This window comes from Mirounga angustirostris, unplaced genomic scaffold, assembly GCF_029215605.1.
Source record: "Mirounga angustirostris isolate CCGP_5_RB_7025 unplaced genomic scaffold, mMirAng1.0.hap1 SCAF_16, whole genome shotgun sequence".
Taxonomy (NCBI): domain Eukaryota; kingdom Metazoa; phylum Chordata; class Mammalia; order Carnivora; family Phocidae; genus Mirounga; species Mirounga angustirostris.
In genome coordinates this window covers 56,207,809-56,229,737 of record NW_026991724.1, presented here as the reverse complement: position 1 = coordinate 56,229,737, position 21,929 = coordinate 56,207,809, and the positions used below count along the sequence as shown (strand labels likewise).

Below are 21,929 nucleotides of genomic sequence, written 5' to 3'. Positions count from 1 at the left end.
CAAGCCCTTCCTCTTCGTGACCTACATCAACATGTTTCCCTACAAGTTCACTGTGAGTCTGTTAGCCCTGATTACATCTACGTTCTTTTCATTTCTGGTCAAGCGCAGACAAAAGAGTCTGTATCCGTTTTTTATGCTGCTGTAACAAATCCCCACTACACACATCAACTATTTTACAGTTTGGGAGGTCAGAAGTTCGAAAGGTGGCTAAAATCAGGGTGTTGGGGCACCTGGGTGGCTCAGACCGTTAAGCGTCTGCCTTCGGCTCAAGTCATGATCCCAGAGTCCTGGGATCAAGTCCCGCATCGGGCTCCCTGCTCCTTGGGAGCCTGCTTCTCCCTCTGCTTCTCTCTCTCTCTCTGTCTCTCATGAATAAATAAATAAAATCTTAAAAAAATATATTTAAAAAATAAAATCAGGGTGTCAGCAGGCTGTTCCTTTGGAGGTTCCAGATGAGAATCCATTTCTTGCCTTTTCCAGCCAGATATCAGTCATATCACTCCTTCCTCTGCTTCCATCTCTCTTGCCTCTGACTCTGGTCCTCTTTGTGATGACACCAAGCCCACCGGGACAATTCACGGCGATGTCCCTGTCTCAAGAGCCTTACATTTAATCACGTCTGCAAAGCAGCCCCTTCTGCTACCTAAGGTAGCATTTCAGAGATTCGGGGATTGGAACACAGACATCTTTGGGGGACCATTACCCTACCATACAGTGGTAGGTATATGGCAGTGTTGGGGCCAAGAAAAGAGAAAACAGCAGGCCCCTGCAAGTTAAGGTTCTTCATGCTTCTACCTGGAAGGGGGGTTTGCTCACATTTGCCCGCATTTCACGTCCCTCTGGCTCAGGGGCCATCTGCCATTTCAGGTTCCCTGTCCAAGTCCCATACCAGCAGAGAGGATCCCGCGAGGAGGGGCGGTAGCTCGTTTGATCATAACCCGAAGGACCACAGGCACAGGAGCGCCAAGAGAAACAGCCGGAAGGATCAAGGAAGGAGTAGGGCTCTTGGCCAAGGGACCCGGGAAGAGGGGAGCAGAAGTGAAAGCCTTTCTCGCGGTGGAATGGCTCCTGGGATTTCCTAATCTGACCAAGTTCCTCTTCTTGGAAGGGAACCCCACTGGTGCGTCGTGGGGCAGGGCAGGCGTCCCCTGCGGGTGGCGGGGGGGGGGGGGGGAGGGGGCTCTATTTCAACACTAGGACTTGGCTCTCTCGCTCCTGCAGCCCGGCCTGAGGAGCGGCAGACGGTGGGCGTGCTGGCATCGCTCACGCTGGGCTCCGGCTTCTGCCCTTCGCGGGGCACGACACCCCCATGCCCCGAGCCCCGGTCAGCGACGGCCTCTGTCGCCTCTCGGCCTACCTGGAAGAACTGGAGGCCGTGGAGCTGAAGAAATGCAAGCTGTACCTGGGCACCGAGGTGGAGGCGGGCAGGATCCCCTGGGGGCGGCTGGAGGCGGCCGGGCCGCTTGACACGCGCAGCTGCTGGTGGTGCACTGCGGGCCGGACGCCGCCTGGCCGCTGGCGCTGGGCCTCTTCCAGCGCATCAACCGACGGGACCTGTGGGAGAGAGGACAGAGGGAGGACCCGGTGAGGGGTAAGGACGCCGCAGGCCCCGCCGGGGGCCCTTCCGCCAGCGACAGTCGCCGCGCGCACGAGACCCGGCTCTCGCTTCTGCCCTTGGCCTTGCTCGCGCTGCGTTCTGCCCGCGACGCCCTCGCTCTGCCCGGAAAACCCCTGCTTCGCCATCAGAACCCAGGAGGCACTATCTCGTGCGCGGGTTCTTTCCTCCCCCCACCCCCCGGGCCTGCCCCTGGCCCTCAACCACCCCGGCTGGCTTCTGCAGCGCCCGGATTTCTCTTACTGTATCTCCTGTCCTATGAGATAATCCGGGTGCTGCCAACACCCACTCCCTCCCATAACACGCGTCCGTGCTTTCCACGGTGCACAAGGACGCGCGCTCCGCGCTTTCCACGGCGCACAAGGACGCGCTCCGTGCTTTCCACGGTGCACAAGGACGCGCGCTCCGCTTTCCACGGTGCACAGGGACGCGCGCTCCGCGCTTTCCACGGTGCACAAGGACGCGCTCCGTGCTTTCCACGGTGCACAAGGACGTGCGCTCCGCGCTTTCCACGGTGCACAAGGACGCGCTCCGTGCTTTCCACGGTGCACAAGGACGTGCGCTCCGCGCTTTCCACGGCGCACAAGGACGCGCTCCGTGCTTTCCACGGTGCACAAGGACGCGCGCTCCGCGCTTTCCACGGCGCACAAGGACGCGCTCCGTGCTTTCCACGGCGCACAAGGACGCGCGCTCCGCTTTCCACGGTGCACAGGGACGCGCGCTCCGCGCTTTCCACGGTGCACAAGGACGCGTCCGTGCTTTCCACGGCGCACAAGGACGCGCTCCGTGCTTTCCACGGTGCACAGGGACGCGCGCTCCGCTTTCCACGGTGCACAGGGACGCGCGCTCCGCGCTTTCCACGGTGTACAAGGACGCGCGCTCCGCGTTTTCCACGGTGCACAGGGACGCGCTCCGCGCTTTCCACGGTGCACAGGGACGCGCGCTCCGCACTTTCCACGGTGCACAAAGACGCACTCTGTGCTTTCAGTGCTGTGTGAGAGATATTGTTATGATCACCCCTGTTATAGAGATAAGGAAACTGAGGCTCAGAAAAACACGATTTGCCCCCAGACGAGAGCTCCTGGGTTAAAACCCGCAGAGGGTTTCAGGCGGCGCGCAGCGGATACCAGCTGCTGTTGAGGGTGGCGCGGATGAGAAAACAGAGACCCTGCTTTGTAGAATTTGCTACTCTGCCTGGTGTAAATACTCCCCGGAGGGCTGATTTGAAGTTCCCAATGTGATGCCCACTGGCTTGTAATTCATAGAAATTTAGCGGCAGACTCTCTTGAGCTGGTGAGGCGTGATGACAAGAGGCCTCCTCAGATCCGGTCTCAGGTGGCTCCTTCTCTCCCTGTCTCCATCGTTGGAGAACATTGCAGAGGCCTCGGACTGCGGGAGTGTGAGACATTCCATCTTTACTCAAGGACACCTATGAAAATGAAAGCGCTATCAGCAATAAAGAAAAAAGGATAAATGTATTCACTTATGATCTCATATAATTGTTCTACTTATAGAAGTTCTACATACTCCTTATAGGAAATTCAAATAATATACAAGTATGAAGTGCCCCCCCTTCTCCCACTGCACCTAAACCTCTCCCCAGCATCACAACTGATGACTTTGGCAAGCATCCTTTTCCAGACCGTGTCGAAAGGCAGCCCCATGGTCTGAAGCTTAGCTTATTTCCAGCTGTGTGGTGCTGGAAAATCGGTGTACCTCTCTGGGCCTCTGTTGCCTCATCAGTAAGACAAAAGGGACTGGATTAGTTCAGGGGTTCTCGCATGTTAATGTGCGTGGGAATCATCCAGACACCCTGCTGGGAAGGTAGAATCCAAGACCAGCAGGTTAGGGGCAACAGGAATCTGCATTTGGATGTGGGTGGTGTTCATGGCACACTTCAGAAAATACTAAGCTAAAACATCTCTGGGGGGGCGCCTGGGTGGCTCAGTTGTTAAGCGTCTGCCTTCAGCTCAGGTCATGATCCCAGGGTCCTGGGATCGAGCCCCGCATCGGGCTCCCTGCTCCGCGGGAAGCCTGCTTCTCTCTCTCCCACTCCCCCTGCTGGTGTTCCCTCTCTCGCTGTGTCTCTCTGTCAAATAAATAAATAACATCTTTAAAAAAAAAAAAAAAAAGAGGTAGGATGACTTCTTTCTAAAAAAAAATCTCTGGGGGCACCTGGGTGGCTCAGTCAGTTAGGCGGCTGCCTTTGGCTCAGGTCATGATCCTAGGGTCCTGGGATCGAGCCGCACATCGGGCTCCTGGCTCAGCAGGGAGCCTGCTTCTCCCTCTGCCTCTGCCACTCCCCATGCCTCTCCCCCTGCTCGTGCTCTCTCTCTGTATCTCTGGGTGTCTCAAATGAATAAATAAAATCTTAAAAAAAAAAACCAAAAAACCAAAAAAATATCTCTGATGTCTTTGTCAGCTGTAATATTCACTGATTGCCTTATTTTATTTTATTTTATTTTATTTTATTTATTTATTTTTAAAGATTTTGTTTATTTGACAGAGAGATAGAGAGAGCACAAGTAGGCAGAGCGGCTGGCAGAGGGAGAGGGAGAAGCAGACCCCCCACTGAGCAGGGAGCCCGACATGAGACTCAATCCCAGGACCCTGGGATCATGACCTGAGCCGAAGGCAGACGCTTTACTGACTGAGCCACCCAGGCGCCCGCTTTTTTTTTTAATTGTGGTAAAATACACATAACAAAATTATTATAAATGAATTGGACTCTTCTAGATATGTCATAGAAGTGGATTCTTTTTGTGACTGTCTTATTTCACCCAGCATAATAGTTTCAAGATTCATCCATGTTATAGCATGTGTCCGAGTTTTCTTCCTTTTTAAGGCTGAATAATATTCCATCGTGTGGAATACACACACACACACACACACATTACATTTTAATTCATTTAATTCATTCATCTCTTGATGAGCCCTTGGGTTGCTCTTACCTTTTGGTTATTGTAAATAACGCTGTTGTTAACATGGGTGTACAAATATCTCTTCTAGACTCTGCTTTCAATTATTCTGAGTGTGTACTCAGAAATGAAATTGCTGGATCAAATGGTAATTCTATTTTAATATTTTAAGGAATGCATAGTTTTCCATCGTGGCTGCCCCATTTTACATTCTACCACAGTGCACGAGGTTTCCAATTTTCCCACATCCCCACCAACACCTATCTCTAGATTTTTGTGTCTTTTTTTCCCCCCCCATTTTTTAAAAAGAGTAATCTCTGTGCCCCAGGTGGGGCTCAAACTCATTGCCCTGGGCTAAGGAGCTGCACAATCCACCCGTTGAGCAGCAATGCTAGCCCTCTGTTATATTTGTTTAAAGCAGCCATCCTAATGAGCGTGAAGTCTGATTTCTGTCATTTGTGATTAGTTTTCCCTGCGCATCACCTCAAGTCCTTGTTTCCTACAACCTCACACATCCGGTTTGGGGCAAATCCCAGTACTTCCAGCTCCAAGCATTGCCTCCCACTCTGCTGCCACCCAGTGGGTAACCCACCTTGCACTTGGCTAACTGCCCCTAGCTGGGCTTTGCTTCCCACCCCACCCCCATCCCCCACGGCTTCTTACAGGCTTTCCCCACTCAGCAGGCACAATAATCTTTACAACCATTGATTAAATCATTCCCCTCCCTTGTTTTGAATCCTCCAAAGGCCTCTGTTGTGAACAGAATGTAATCCAAACTCCTCAACCTGCTCCCACAAGATCTGGCTGAGCCTGTCTCTCCAAACCCACCCAGCACTTACCCTGAAGCTCATTCCACTCCAACTTCATTCCTCTCTTGTGTCATTGTGTTCTTCCCCAGGACTTTTACCCTTGCTGTGTTTTTTGTTTTTTGTTTTATGTTTCCTGCTTAGAACAACTTTGCTCATATATCTGGCCCCTTGCCATTTGGATCTTGGATTAAGTGTCTTATACCGTGTTCTGATTACCCCCCTATTCACCCCATTGATGGAGGAGGGATAGCCCTCCCTAAATGGTTTTGGATAGCTGGACACATGACACCAAACCCAGGACAGATGAGACTGACAACAGTCACATGCACTCACAGCCCAGGGGAGGAGACCCCATGCACCACGCAGGTCTCACAGGGCTGCACTCAGGAATACAGTGAACCCGCAGGGGCTGTGCGAGGCAGGCTTTGTAGACACAGGAGCATGGGGTGCTTTGTGATTCCTGAAAAAAGGATGAGATTGACTTGTTTGAATGATTTCATGGGCCCGCAGGGAACTGGAACTTTCGAGAATGAGGGCCACCAGGTGAGGTGGACTGGGTCTAGGAGATAGGGGATGAGGTGGGGGGCAGCTGGTCAACTTCTGCTAGGAAAACTAGTCAAGTGGGGAGGCTGCCCCACTAGGTGAGCGCATACCTGGCCAGAGCACCAGAACTCACACTTAGGCTCACATTTTGGGGTCCAGTGAGGCTCAAAGATGCCCAGGAAACATTGGCAATTTTTGATCTTACAATACATCCACAGAAAAGCCTTTCCTGGCCACCTAAACCAAAATACTACTTTCAATCACTCTGTTATGTACCCTTGTTTAATTGTAGATAACAACTTTCATCATTATCCGAAGTTATATGAAGTGCTTATTTGTAAAATTTTTTTAAAGATTTTATTCAGGGCACCTGGGTGGCTCAGTTGGTTAAGCGACTGCCTTCGGCTCAGGTCATGATCCTGGAGTCCCCGGATCGAGTCCCGCATCGGGCTCCCTGCTCGGCAGAGAGTCTGCTTCTCCCTCTGACCCTCCTCCCTCTCGTGCTCTCTGTCTTTCATTCTCTCTCTCTCTCTCAAATAAATAAATAAAATCTTAAAAAAAAAAGATTTTATTCATTTATTTGAGGGAGAGACAGAGCATGAGCAGGGGGAGGGGCAGAGGGAGAGGGAGAAGCAGACTCCCCGCTGAGCCCAGAGCAGCTAACCTGGGTCTGGATCCCAGGACCCCTAGATCATGACCTGAGCCAAAGTGAGGTGCTTAACTGCCTGAGCCACCCAGGTGCCTGAAGTGTTCGTTTTTGATGTACTCAACTCCCCACACCGCTAGAATGTAAGGTCCATGGAGCAGAGCCCTTGTTTATTGCTGTGTATCCAATGCTAGCAAAATGCCTGGATAACATTGGTGCCCAATATATGTATATTTGTTGGATGGATGGATGGATGGATTGATGGATGGGTAGGTGGGTGCATGCATGGATGGATGAGACATGGCCAAGGACTGAAGGAGAGGGAGGGAATCCAAGCTGACTCACAACTTCCTGCCTGAGGGGATTTGTTGGATGGATGGAGGTGCCAATCACCATGATGTGCACCCAGGAAGGAGAGTGGGTTACGAAGCACAAGTGTTTTCAACAGTGCATGTGAGGTGACTGCCAAACATTCGGGGTGTGGGTGGGCAGAGAATTATCATGTAGACAGTTTGATGTAATAGTAACTAATATTTTTAAATTGACATATGAGTTATATTTGTTTCAGGCATGCACAGTAGCTAATATTATAGCGAGCTAGCCAGAAAAATACTAGCTGATCTCCTAAAATGTCTCTTCCAGATACTCCGCCTGGTGGCCCATCCTCACTGGGAAGCCAGTCAGCATGTTCTCTGGAAGTCTTTCCTGGACCTCCAAGAAGAGGTGAGCTATGAGCCATGTAGCTTGTAGAATGCACAAGCCACATGAATCAGACTACCCGACACAGTAGATCAAGCAAAAAAAAAAAAAAAGACATTTATTTAATGTTTGCATATAATAAGAAATCTTGGGCTGGGTGGTTGCAGAGTTGATGTAGTAGATCAACAACACCGTAGGGGCACCTGGGTGGCTCAGTCGGTTAAGCGTCTGCCTTGGGCTCAGGTCATGATCCCAGGGTCTTGGGACCGAGCTCCGCATCAGGCTCCCTGCTCAGTGGGGAGCCTGCTTCTCCCTCTCCCTCTGCCTGCTTGTGCGCTCTCTCTCACTGTGTCTCTCTCTGTCAAATAAATAAATAAAATCTTAAAAAAAAAAAAACACCATCAAAGCCCCAACTTCTTACTGGTTCATTTGTCCTGAGACTTGTCACCTCATGTTGCAGGGTGGCAACCAAACCATGCAAGTCAATTCCAAGCAGGGGAGAAAAGAGAGACAGAGGTTTTCTTCCTCGACAGGGTATCGTTTTATTCAGGAATAAAATCCTTTCAATGCGCTTCCCCCTTCCCAGTGGTCATCCCCCTCCCCCCCTTGGTGGGGACTGGGGCACATTCCCAGACTAGCCACTGGCAACAGGCAATGAGATTGCTCACTACTGGTTTAGCCAACATTCATCCTCCCGGGCTTGTGAAGGGACAGCATTCACTGGAACCAAGGGATCAGCACCATTACCTTAATAAAATCAGGATTGTTGGCAAGGAACAAATGAGAATGGGTTGCGGGACAGACAGCACCATCAACAATAACACCAATGATTCTGGACACTTTTCAAGGCTCCTTAATGCACTGGGCATAGCACATGGCCAAATATTGTAACTCCATCTTTGTTCTCATCCTTATTTTAAGCTTTTCTATTTTCCTAATGTTCTCTGTGTCTCAAAATAAGAACACTTTCTCTACAGGAAAAGACTAAGACTTTTACAGAATCCGAACATTACTGTCACAATTATCTTTGTTCAATTGAAAAATGTTTTCTACATGAAATAGAATCACTGTTGACAAAAGAGAAGGACAATTGGTGTGTATTTATGAATCTAGAAGTATTAATATTTATTAATACACATTAAGGGAGCTAATAAAATGACTTTATCAACAGATGAATGGATAAACAAAATATGGTGTATATATATATGTATCTATTCCATATACATGTATACCATATGCATACAATGGAATATTATTCAGACTTAAAAAGGAATGATATTCTGATACTTGCTACAGCATGGATATACTTTGAAAGCATTATGCGGGTGCCTGGGTGGCTCAGTTGGTTGAGCGACTGCCTTCGGCTCAGGTCATGATCCTGGAGTCCCGGGATCGAGTCCCGCATCAGGCTCCCTGCTCAGCGGGGAGTCTGCTTCTCCCTCTGACCTTCCCCCCTCTCATGTGCTCTCTCTCATTCTCTCTCTCTCAAATAAATAAATAAAATCTTAAAAAAAAAAAAAAAGAAAGCATTATGCTAAGTCAAATGAGCCAACACAAAAAGAGACTGTGTGATTTCACTTATATGAGATACCTAAAGTAGTCATATTCATGAGACAACAAGTGGTCGCCAGGGGCTGGGGTAGAGGGAGGAATGAGGAGTTAGCGTTTAATAGGCACAGAGTTTCTGTTGAGCATGATGGGAAAGTTCTGGAAATGCATAGTGGTGATGATTGCACAAGTTTGCAAATGCACGTAATGTCATTGAGTCCATCAAACACTTTTTAAGTAAAAATGCTAAATTTTAGGTTGTGTATATCTTACTACAGTTAAAAATATGAGTACACGCATTCCTTTCGAGAGAGTCCTGGGATCACATTTAGATCTCTTGTTTACCTTCCTTTGGGCAGACAGTATGGGCCTCTGGTGACATCCAAATATAAAAGGATACATTATTATCTGGACCAGGGTTCCCCCGCCTGGGCACCACTAGCAGTTTGGGCTGGATCATTCTCTGGTGTGGGGTATCCTGGGCACCGTAGGATGTTGAGCAGCATCCCTGGCCTCCACCCACCAGATGGCAGGAGCCTGTCCGCCCCCCATTCCCTAGTTGCTGCGGCCCAAAATATCTCCAGACTGTGCCAGAAATCCCCTAGGGGGGACCCCATCACCCTGCTGAGCACCCCTGTTCTAGGTTACGCATTCACTTCCATACCAAGTTGATTTCCCAAAGAGACTTTAAGCACGGAACTTACAGAACAGGTAAGTTCTCTGGTGCAGATACGAATCTGCCTTTTTTCAAAGGGGGCAGCCCTGCCTTCTCAAACTGAAACGTGCATGCAAATCACGCAGCAGTCTTGTTAGAAATGCAGTTTCTGATCCAGCAGGTGGGGGAGTGAGGCTCACGTTTGCATTTCCCACCAGCTCCTTGTGAGCCCACAGGGGATTTCAGTGTCTCTTCACCGGGAGGACCCGAGCGAACCGGTGGCTGAGATTGACGCGTGCCTTAGGTGCCCTTGTGGTCTTCCATCAGCTCCTGGGCGTGGACCACCGTTTGAGTAGCAAGGATAGAATAGTCTGTAAGGATAGTTCCCATGTTAGCGCCTCTGCTTCCCAAGTAAAGGGGAGATCTTGATAGAGAAGTACCAAGGTTCCCAGGCTCCATCCAGAAAACCGTCCCATGGATATTGCAGAACAAGTAGGCACTAGACTGTGGTTTGCTTTAACTCATGAGTCCGTGAACGGTTGCTGATGAGTGTCCCACGCACCCCTCATTCCTGCCCATTAGATCCCCGGGAAGCCTACAGGGACTATGTCCGCAGGAAGTTCCGGCTGATGGAAGACCGCAATGCGTGCCTAGGGGAGTGCGTCAACCTCAGCCACAGATACACCCGTCTCCTCCTGGTGAAGGAACACTCAAACCCCATGTGGGCCCAGCAGAAGCTTTTGGACACTGGCTGGGGACAGGCGAGAACCGTGGGACACCAGGCCAGCTTCATCCAGATGGAGACCCTCTTTGAGCCCGACGAGGAGCGCCCCGAGCCGCCACGCACTGTGGTCCTGCAGGGAGCAGCGGGGATGGGCAAGTCCATGGTGGCCCACAAGGTGATGCTGGACTGGGCCGACGGGAGGCTCTTCCAGGACAGGTTTGATTACGTCTTCTACATCAACTGCAGGGAGATGAACCAGAGCACCACCGAGCAGAGCGCCCAAGACCTCATCTCCAGCTGCTGGCCTGAGCCCAGCGTGCCCCTCCAGGAGCTTGTCCGAGTGCCTGAGCGCCTCCTATTCATTATTGATGGCTTTGATGAGCTAAAACCCTCTTTCCACGACCCTCAGGGCCCCTGGTGCCTCTGTTGGGAGGGGAAACGGCCCACAGAGCTTCTCCTTTGCAGCCTGATTCGGAAGAAGCTGCTGCCCGAGCTGTCGGTGCTCATCACCACCAGGCCCACCGCTTTGGAGAAGCTCCACCGCTGGCTGGAGCACCCCAGGCATGTGGCGATCCTGGGCTTCTCTGAGGCAGAAAGGAAGGAGTACTTCTACAAGTATTTCCACAACGTGGAGCAGGCTGACCAAGTCTTCCATTTCGTGAGGGACAACGAGCCCCTCTTCACTTTGTGCTTCGTCCCCATGGTGTGCTGGGTCGTTTGCACCTGCCTCAAGCAGCAGCTGGAGGATGGGGGGCTCCCAAGGCAGACATCCAAGACCACCACAGCGGTGTACATGCTGTACCTCCTGAGTCTGATGCAGCCCAAGCCGGGGAGCCCAACCCTCCAGCCCCCACCCAACCAGAGAGGGCTGTGCTCCTTGGCAGCAGACGGCCTCTGGAATCAGAAGATCCTGTTTGAGGAGCAGGACCTCCGGAAGCATGGCCTAGATGGGGCAGACGTATCTTCCTTCCTCAACATGAACATCTTCCAGAAGGATATCAACTGTGAAAAGTTCTACAGCTTCATCCACCTGAGCTTCCAGGAATTCTTCGCTGCCATGTACTATCTCCTGGATCCCGGGGAGGGTGGGTCCGGCCCAGAGCAGACCGCGACAAGGCTGCTGGCTGAGTACGGGTTTTCAGAACGGAGCTTCTTGGCCCTTACCGTCCGTTTCCTGTTTGGACTCCTGAATGAGGAGATGAGAAGCTACCTGGAGAAGAGTCTTTGCTGGAAAGTCTCGCCTCACATCAAGGTAGAGCTACTGCGGTGGATCCAAAGCAAAGCTCAGAGCGAGGGCTCTACTCTGCAGCAGGGCTCCCTGGAGCTCTTCAGCTGTCTGTACGAGATCCAGGAGGAGGATTTTATCCAACAGGCCCTGAGCCACTACCAAGTGGTCGTGGTCAGCAACATGGCCACCAAGATGGAGCACGTGATTTCCTCCTTTTGTGTGAAGAACTGCAGGAGCACCCTGGTGCTGCATTTGCACGGGGCTGCCTACAGCATGGACGAGGACGATGGGGGGAGATGGGCTTCGGGGCCCCAGACGCTGCCGGCACAGTCGTAAGTACTCGGTGGGGCTCACTCTCCAAGTTCTTGCTCTCAACCGCGTTGGTGTCCTCAACTGGGGTTGATGTTGTCGCCACCCCAGGAGATACTTGGCAATATCTGGAGAAATGTTGGGTCGTCACAACTAGAGGAGGTAGGGGGTTGCTGTGGCATTTGGGGGATGCAGGCCAGGGATGCTGCAAAGACACCCCAGAGTGCCCAGGACGGCCCCCACCACAGAGGATGGTCTGGCCCCCCAATGTCAACAGTGTCCAGGTTAGTGTCCTATCTTAAACAGTACCCATTTGGACTAAATTGGGGCCCCAGTCCAGGACAGCGTATCCAACCGACAAATATTATCCAGGGTGTTTTTCTATCAGGTGCAGGCAGTGTGAGTAAGCCAACAGTGCCCCCGCCAACCCAGACATCCTAATGGGAAGGGAGAGAGACAATGAACAGTAAATAAAGAAACAGGCAAACAAGCAAAAAAAAAAGATCATTCAGGTAGTTTCAGATGGAGAGAAGCATTATAAGGACAATAAAATAGGGTGGTGTTAAGAGAAAGTGATCTGGAGGGCTGGGGGATGGAAGAAGGAAGCTCGGAAGAAGTGACTCTTTTGGCTTTTTGGCTAAGACCTTGTGTTGGTTTGGGTTCCCCAAGGAGTAATCTTAGACACAAAGATTTGAATGTAAGTAAAACAGAGGAGGGAAATCATCCTTTTTCCTTCTACCCTCTTAGGTCTTGTATGGAGGCCTGTAAATTAAACAGACAAAAGACAGATTAACAGAGAAAAGCAAAGATGTTATTAGATGTTTATTAGTTCTGGGTGGTTCAGTCAGTAGAGCATGTGACTTTTAATCTCAGGGTCATGAGTTCAAGCACCACATTGGGCATAAAAAAAAAAAGTGAATTAATTCGTCCTCACTTACACCTGGGAGTCCCCAGAGATGAGTAACTCAAAGGGCTGGTTAGAACCTGGGCTTTTATAGCGTCCTAACACAAGAACAATACATTTTTAGAGAAGTGGCAAGACAAAGGAAAAGGACACTGAGTTTCTCCGGAGGTTAATTGTGGGAAGGCAGAAATATGGGGGGAACTAATGGCTGATGTGTTTGTGCAGGTTTGTCTTGGAGCTGTAGGGGTGGAAAATTCTCTTCTTCTCTCTTTGGGTCTCTGGCTGGGCCTAAGAACTAAACTGACATATGACAGATTCACAGGAGAAAAGCAGACACAGTTTATTGAATTTTCACATGTGCTTGGGAGCTTGCACCACAGCAGGAAGCTCTCATTCATTCGGATAAAAAACAATCAACTTGGAAAGAATTGACAGGCCATCTGAGGACACGTCAGGCTGAATTTCCAATCAGCTTTATCATGTCACTACATAGAAAGCTACATTAAAGGATCTCTGAAATTAGGGGCTCCTGGGTGGCTCAGTCAGTTAAGCGTCCGACTCTTGATTTCGGCTTGGGTCATGATCTCAGGGTCCTGGGATCGAGCCCTGCGTGGGGCTCCCCGCTCTGTGGGGCGACTTCTTGTCTCCCTCTCCCTCTGCCCCTCCCCCACTTCACATGCACTTGCTTGGGTGTGCCCTCTCTAAAATAAATAAAATCTTTAAACATAAATAAATAAAATGAAAGATCTTTGCAATTAGGGGTGCGCCTGGCTCAGTCAGTGGAACATGTGACTCTTGGACTTGGGGTCATAAGTTTGAGCCCATTGGGTGTAGAGCTTACTTAAAAGAAAAAAGAAAAGAATTGACAAGACAAAGGGCTTTGGGCTGGGGGGCAGTGCAAGGTGACGAAGTAACAAGGTTGTTTATATAGACTTCTTGGCCCGAAATTCACTCTCTGGTGATCAGCACGCCCCTCTTCCTTCTGGTACAGGGAGGAGACCCTTCACGACGGAGATTGATCCGCTCTCAGGGAAGAAGGGCCAGATGGTGGTGGGGTAGGGGGTCAGTGACCCTCCTGCCTCTGCCTCTTTCTCAGACTCCTTCAGCTCAAGACATCTGAGGTGCCACCACCTCTTGGGGTAGTGTGTTCTGAGCCACCCAGGCGCCTCTAAACGTAGGTTTTAAGACAGACTGTGTAACTGGAAGTAAATCAGGAGGCCCTACTGGCCGCATGTCATACCCTGTGCCGTGTGGTTCAGCCCGTTCTCCATCCCAGGCTGATTCAGAGGGACTGTCATAAAGATTTTAGAGATTCCAAAATTACATATCTCCCAAAATTCCCCAGAAAGTGCAAAGCTTCTAATTATAGCTTGGTCTTTCTGGTCACCAGCCCCACCCAGAAGCTCACCCCAAGTCACCTCATGAGAACAAAAGCTTCTCCTATCACCCAAAAAGTCCAAAGGATTTAGGAGCCCTGGGTCAGGGATGGGGTCAAAGACCACATATTAGAATGAGATGGTCCTAGTGCCCTTACCACTTAGGAAATCACAAAAGTATTAGGGGCTCTGTGCCAGGAACCAGAGGCAGAGACCAATATATATACTTTCTATTCTCTCCTAAGTGGTAATTATAAATGCAAATGCTCGCCAAGGCTAGAGTGGGGGGTGGAATAATGCCCCTGCCCCCAAAGACACCCACACCCTAATCCTGGAATCTGTGACTAGGTCACCTCCCAGGTTAAAAGGGACTTTGCAGGTGTGATTAAATTCAGGATCTTGAGCGGGGGAGATTGTCTTGGATTATCCAGGTGAGACACCCGCCTGGACGCTCACCCCGTGAGACTCCTTTCAGACTTGGGACCTCCAGAACTAGAAGATAACTGACTGAGTTGTTTCAAGCTGCTATGCTCGGGGAACAGGAGTCAGATATCGGCAGGCTGGCCACCATGAAACCATTGAGGTTTCATGGAGCAAGGTCATCACACACCCGGCTAGGGGGCTCCGCAGTTGCCTCGTGCTCATGAGGTCCCTGTGCAGCTGGACTTGTTGTTTGTTTTTTTTTAATGTTTTATTTATTTATTCATGAGAGTCAGAGAGAGAGAGAGAAAGAGGCAGAGGCAGAGGGAGAAGCAGGCTCCCCGCCTAGCAGGGAGCCCAATGCAGGACTCGATCCCAGGACCCTGGGATCATGACCCGAGCCGAAGGCAGACGCTTAACTGACTGAGCCACCCAGGCGCCCGGACTTGGTTTTTGAAGAAAGTGTGGAAACCCCTATTTTCACGTGAGGCCTCCTGATGTATAAATCATTGGAGGAATTCAGTTCCCAGGCCACAGGCTCATGATTTCGGGCTCTGGATCTTCAGTAGAGACCTTTGTAATTTCATTAGCTGGGAAGAAAGGGAGGGACTACAGAAAACCAGTAGGTTCATCTGTGTTTCTGGAACGCGAGCAGAACCCCCGGGAGGCTGTCCGAAACACAGATTTCAGGGATGCACCCCGAGAATCTCTGATGAAGTGGGGCTCAGTGCCGGGGCACCTGGCCTCCCCCCCCACACTCTGCTGATTAGTGGAAAAGGATGGAAAAGGGTGGAAAAGGGCTCCCCGGTGTTAAATCAACAAGGAGCAAAGCCTGAACATTTTCTGCCCTGTCTGGGTGGGCTGCTAATGCTTGTGAAAAAATATATATAAAATAATAATAATTACAGTGGGATATTTAAAATACACGCATGAGGGGCGCCTGGCCAGCTCAGTCCGTAGAGCGTGCAACTCCTGCCTCAGGGTTGGGAGTTCAAGCCCTGAGTGGGGCTGGAGCCCACTTCAGAAAAGTAACCAGTAAAGATGACAAACGCTTCGCAAAGCGGGAGGTGACACACGGTCCCCGCACAATCGCTGTGCCGCGTCGGGCACAGCCAGGCTTTGTCCTGTGTCCCCTCCTTGCAGACCCGAGAAGAACGTTTTGCCAGAGGCCTACAGCAAACAGCTTGCTGCCTCTCTGAGCACCAGTCCGAACCTGACGGAGCTGGTTCTGCACCGCAACGCGCTGGGCAGCCGGGGCGTGAGGCTGCTGTGTCGGGGGCCCCGACACCCCGACTGCAAACTTCAGAACCTGAGGTGAGTCCAGGCGGGCCTGCACCCCCGTCTTCAGGGGGCCCCGTCAGAGAGACTAGACGGTGGTGCTCGCGCTCACTGCCCTCACGAAGCACCACAGACTTGGGGGCTTAACCAACAGAAACTCATTTTCTCACCATTCCGGGTCCAGGTGTGGGCGGGGCTGCTGGGTTCCGGGTCCAGGTGTGGGCGGGGCTGCTGGGTTCCGGGTCCAGGTGTGGGCGGGGCTGCAGGGTTCCGGGTCCAGGTGTGGGCGGGGCTGCTGGGTTCCGGGTCCAGGTGTGGGCGGGGCTGCTGGGTTCCGGGTCCAGGTGTGGGCGGGGCTGCAGGGTTCCGGGTCCAGGTGTGGGCGGGGCTGCTGGGTTCCGGGTCCAGGTGTGGGCGGGGCTGCTGGGTTCCGGGTCCAGGTGTGGGCGGGGCTGCAGGGTTCCGGGTCCAGGTGTGGGCGGGGCTGCTGGGTTCCGGGTCCAGGTGTGGGCGGGGCGGCTGGGTTCCGGGTCCAGGTGTGGGCGGGGCTGCTGGGTTCCGGGTCCAGGTGTGGGCGGGGCTGCAGGGTTCCGGGTCCAGGTGTGGGCGGGGCTGCTGGGTTCCGGATCCAGGTGTGGGCGGGGCGGCTTTCCCCTCTGCAGTCTCCTTGCTGTGTGTTCACACCTGCGTGTCTGTGTCCATTTCCTCTTTCCGTAACGACACCAGGCACAGCGGTGACCTCATTTTAATTACTTCTTTAAAGACCCTATTTCCAAATACAGGCACACTGGGAGGTACGGGGGTTAGGATGTCAGTGTATGAATGTTGGGGGACACGACTCAGCCCATACCTACCAGAAGCAGTCAGTAGAAATTCCAGCATCATTATCTCCTGCTTCTCTTATTTTATCTCCTCTTTTCCAGGCTTCCCACCTCAAATCACACTCCCCGATTTCAAAGCGGAGTGCACAAAGCCTTAGTAATTAAAACAGTCTGGTGCTGGGGGCGCCTGGCTGACCCAGTCGGAGGAGCAGGGGACTCTTGACCTCGGGATCCTGAGTTCCAGCCCCACGTTGGGCAGAGATTACTTAAAAAAAAAAAAAAGTGAAGATGGTAAATTTTACGTTATGCATATTCTACCGTGCTGTTACCAAACATGGCACTATTAAGGCATGGCTTAGAGAAATTAGATGACAGCCGGCTGAGGGAACCAGGGGTGTCTGGACCCTGACCCAGAACACAGCCCTGCTCCCCTAGCCCGAGTCCTGAAGGGCAGACACAGGGATCAGAGCCCAGTAAAGCAGGCAACCATTTTGTGAGCAGGATATGGGTCCGATCCCAAAGACATAATAATAAATAATACCATACTTTCTTGAACTCATGCCACGTGCAAGGAACCGTGCCAAGAACTTACATTATGTATGTCACCAGCTCATTCAGGTCAATGCCATCAGCCTTGCTTTCCTGCAGCTCAGGGAGAGATGCAGTGATGAGCGAGCTTCCACGGGGCGGGCGCGTTCCTTGGGACCCACTGGCCACACGCACCTCCTTCTCCAAGTGAAGGAAAAGCCGCAGAACAGAGCCAGTAGGACGGTCTCGAATTCCTCTCTAAGGGCACCTCTGTGACAGCATTTCCTTCACTGCAAAGCACCAAGACATCTTATGTCATTCTTGTTGCTTTTATTTATTTATTTATAATTTTTTTATTCTTATGTTAATCCCCATACATTACATCATTAGTTTTAGATGAAGTGTTCCATGATTCATTGTTTGTGCATAACACCCAGTGCTCCATGCAGAATGTGATATTTATTTTTTTTATTGGCGTATCATTGACATACTGGAAAACTCAGCGGTGGTTTTTCTTTAGGGTATGCACAAGCTTGTGCAAATGTCCCCACAAACTCCAGGCAATCTTCCCCACAGCAGAAAGAGACACCCTAGCCCTTAGCAGGCACTCCCCAATCCCCCCCCCGCCCCTGGCACCCCCTGATCTCCTTTCTTTTACTTTAGAAAAGGGGGAGAATAGGTATAGACCAAAGGAAGCGGGGAGACAAAGGACGAGGGGCAGAATCCACCACCATGGTGACCTGGCCCTTCTCCCCTCCCTCCCACCCAGCCTGAAGAGGTGCCGCGTGGCCAGCTCTGCGTGCCAGGACCTCGCGGCCGCCCTGATGACCAACCAGAACCTAACGAGGGTGGACCTAAGCTGCAACGGGCTGGGGCTGCCGGGCGTGAGGCTGCTCTGCGAGGGGCTCCGGCATCCCAGATGCAGGCTGCAGGTGATCCAGTGAGTCTCCGCACCCTCTTGATGCAAGCCACCCAGCATCCCCTGGGGGGCTGCTTCTCTCCCCTCTGACACTTCTGGTCACAAATGTGTGGGGTTTCCCGCAGCAAGCAACTCTGCCACACCAGTGGGGGGGGGGGGGGGTCCTACAGTTCCCTAACTGTTCAAGTCCATTCTGCCACCATCTACCTGGAGGTGGCGTCATGTCCCACAGGTGAGGGCTTGGTCCCCTGAGATGGCCCCCCACTTCCCCCCACCCCCAGCTTCACTGTCAGTTACAAACCCCGGTTGTCACCTGGCTTCTTTTTTTTTTATTTTATTTTTTTATTTTTTAAATTTATTTATTCGACAGAGAGAGAGAGAGAAGCGAGAGAGGGAATACAAGCAGGGGGAGTGGGAGAGGGAGAAGCAGGCTTCCCGCCGAGCAGGGAGCCCGATGCGGGGCTCGATCCCAGGACCCTGGGATCATGACCTGAGCCGAAGGCAGCCGCTTAACGACTGAGCCACCCAGGCGCCCCTGTCACCTGGCTTCTGAACCTGCCTCGGGTTTGATTAACCTTCTGGGGTGGCTCAGCGAACTCAGGGAAACACTTACCTGTTTATTAAAGAATATGGTGAAGGATGCAGATGAACAGCTGGTGGAAGAGCCACATGGCGTGAGGTCTGGGAGGGTCCCAGAGCAGGAGCTTCTGCCCCACGGAGCTGGGGTGCATCACTCTCTCAGCATGGACGTGTTCACCAGCCTGGAACCTCCGAGCTGTGTGCTCTTGGGGTTTTATGGAGCCTTCCTCTGTGGGCCGCAGATCATTAACTCCATTTCCAGCCCCTCCCCCCTCTCTGGAGGAGGGTGGGGGGCAGGGCTGAACGTTGCCAGCCTCTCATCCTGGCGTGGTCTCTCTGGTGCCCAGCTGCCCACGGGAGCCCACCTTTTAGAACCAGAGACACTCCTAGCGTTTTTGTCATAAAGAAAATGCAGGGGTTTCAGGAGCCCTGTGTCAGGAACGGGGTGGGGGCAGAGACCAGCACATGAGTTTTCTACTGTCTCCTGCCACGTCTCATCCCGTTGCTGACAGTGAACTCCTACTCAGCCTTTCGAGAACCATCTCAAACTCCCCAGAGAGTCTTCCCTAACTGTGCACGGTTTGCCAAGCCTGAGTTAGGCGTCCCCTCCACCGTGATGGTTTTATTTATTTATTTATTTATTTGAGAGAGAATGAGAGACAGAGAGCACAAGAGGGAAGAGGATCAGAGGGAGAAGCAGACCCCCCGCCGAGCAGGGAGCCCGATGCGGGACTCGATCCCGGGACTCCAGGATCATGACCTGAGCCGAAGGCAGTGGCTTAACCACCTGAGCCACCCAGGCGCCCCACCGTGATGGTTTTAATAAACAGTAGCTCACTGTCTGAGCACCTACTGTGTGCCCTGCATGGTTCTACACCCTGTCCCTCTAGTAAAGTATGTAGTCCTTGCAACAACCTTAGGAAGCAGGTGCGATTGTTATCCTTATTTTAGAGGCAACGAACCTAAGGCACAGCGGCAGCTCCCTGAAACATGAAACAGACTTGCTGACCGCTTGCTGGAGGGCGCAGGGCTAGTGAGCGGCAGAGATGGACGTACCCAGGTCTTGAGCTCTAGAGGCCCCACCCTGAGCCATGGTGCACTCCAGCCTCAATGACATCACCTTCACTAGAGGATACTTGCTTACCCCTCTGCATCATCAGACGGGACGCTCCTTGCTGGAAATGATGAAGTCTTGTTCATCTCTGAGCTGTAGTGACCCGTGTAGGTTTGTGTTGGGTGATTCAAGGGGCTAGGGGATGAGCCGGCAGGATAGAGGACAGCAAGATGGCGGCCTCTTCAACGTGTCTTTCCTCCTGAGGTTGAGGAAGTGTCAGCTGGAGCCTGGGGCTTGCCAGGAGATCGCCTCCGTGCTCAGCACCAATCGACACCTGGTGGAGTTGGACCTGACGGGAAACGCCCTGGAGGATTTGGGTCTGAGGCTGTTATGTCAAGGCTTGAGGCACCCAGTGTGTAGGCTGCAGATCCTGTGGTGAGTTCTTCATGGGGTCAACTTAAAACACAAGTCTCCTTGTATTGAGGGATGGTATAAAAATCCATCCACTGTCTGTGCACCCGTTTGTAACAGCCTTATTCACAAGAGCCCAAAGGTGGAAACAGCCCAAATGTCCATCCACAGGTGTATGGGTAAACAAAATATGGCATATACATACGAGGGATATTACTCTATCTTTAAAAAAAAGCGTGAAATTCTGACGCATGCTCCGACGTGGGCGAACCTGGAAGACATGATGTTAAGTGAAATGTCAATCACAAAAGGACAAAGATGATATGATTCCACTTATGACATCCCTAGAATAGTCAAATCCAGACAGAACGTAGAACAGTGGTTGCCATGGGACCAGGGCAGGAGGGAATGGGGAACTGTGCAGAGTTTGTGTTTGGGACCATGCAAAGTTTTGGACATGGATGGTGGTAATGGTTGCAGAGCCTTGAGAATGTACTTAATGCCGCTGAGTCTTACACTTAAAAATGGTTAAACGGGGCTGGTTCAGTTGGAAGAGGGTGTGACTCTTGATCCTGGGGGCATGAGTTCGAGCCCCATATTGGGTTGGGTATAGAGATGACTACATAAAAAGGTTAGAATGGTATAAAGTAAGCTTTACACTCAACGTGGGGCTCAAACTCAAGACCCCATCAAGAGTTGCACGCTCTGGGCACCTGGGTGGCTCAGTCATTAAGCGTCTGCCTTCGGCTCAGGTCATGATCCCGGGGTCCTGGGATCGAGCCCCGCATCGGGCTCCCTGCTGGGCGGGAAGTCTGCTTCTCCCTTTCCCACTCCCCCTGCTTGTGTCCCCTCTCTTGCTCTCTCTGTCAAATAAATCAATAAAAAATATATATATATATTTTTTAAGATTTTATTTATTTATTTGAGACAGAGAGAATGAGAGAGACAGAGAGCACATGAGAGGGGGTAGGGTCAGAGGGAGAAGCAGGCTCCCCGCCGAGCAGGGAGCCCGATGCGGGACTCGATCCCGGGACTCCAGGATCATGACCTGAGCCGAAGGCAGTCACTTAACCAACTGAGCCACCCAGGCGCCCAAAAATATATATTTTTTTAAAAAAAAGAGTTGCACGCTCTACCGACTGAGCTAGCCAGGCACCCCACATGATATATATTTTACCACAATAAAACATAAATAAACAAACATCAAGGGGACAGTAACATCAGTGACGAGCACCATAGAGCCCCCTAAAATAAAGTCCTCCCGCAAAAACTCCTGTGGTCGCCAGTGACAGACACCCCATCTCAGTGTGGTTGAAGACAAGTGAATTTGTTGGCCTCTGTGACCAAGAAGTCCGGAGGGAAATACTGGTTTCAAGCACAGCTGAATCCAGGGACTCACGTGGTAAAATCAGGACTCTGTCTCTGTCTTCCCTTTCTATATATAGGAAGACACTTTGCTAAATGTCAACCAGGGACATCTTTGAGGGACAATAGTGTTTTCCTGCTCTATATTTGTATAAGTTAAGGCACTTCTAACAGCACCCCAAACACATCACTACAAACTTACAGCATAGCACCAAAGATAGGTTGAGGAATCACAAGTGACGAGCACAGAAATGTGGTTCTGTATTTTCTTGATTATTTTAGCCAAGAAAATGCATTGCACTAAAAATAAAATAAAATGCACATGTCATAAAATTTACTGTCTTACGATTTTTTTTTAAAGTAGTCTCTGCACCCGGGCGCCTGGGCGGCTCAGTCGTTGAGCGTCTGCCTTCGGCTCAGGTCATGATCCCAGGGTCCTGGGATCGAGCCCCGCATCGGGCTCCCTGCTCAGGGGGGAAAGCCTGCTTCCCCCTCTCCCACTCTCCCTGCTTGTGTTCCCTCTCTCACTGTGTCTCTCTCTGTCAAATAAATAAATAAAATCTTAAAAAAAAAAGTAGTC

The 21,929-nt window shown here is 51.4% G+C and overlaps 1 protein-coding gene across 1 annotated transcript in view; it reads left to right on the top strand.

The window, feature by feature from the left end:
* Positions 1-1,309: 1,309 nt before the first annotated feature.
* The window catches only part of NLRP12 (NLR family pyrin domain containing 12), a 31,550-nt gene continuing 10,930 nt past the window's right edge, over positions 1,310-21,929 (top strand). Inside the window, 7 exon segments of the mRNA XM_064580611.1 lie at positions 1,310-1,466; positions 1,469-1,591; positions 7,174-7,254; positions 10,016-11,717; positions 15,538-15,708; positions 17,791-17,961; positions 19,838-20,008. Of these exon segments, the coding sequence (XP_064436681.1) occupies positions 1,310-1,466; positions 1,469-1,591; positions 7,174-7,254; positions 10,016-11,717; positions 15,538-15,708; positions 17,791-17,961; positions 19,838-20,008 (2,576 nt within the window).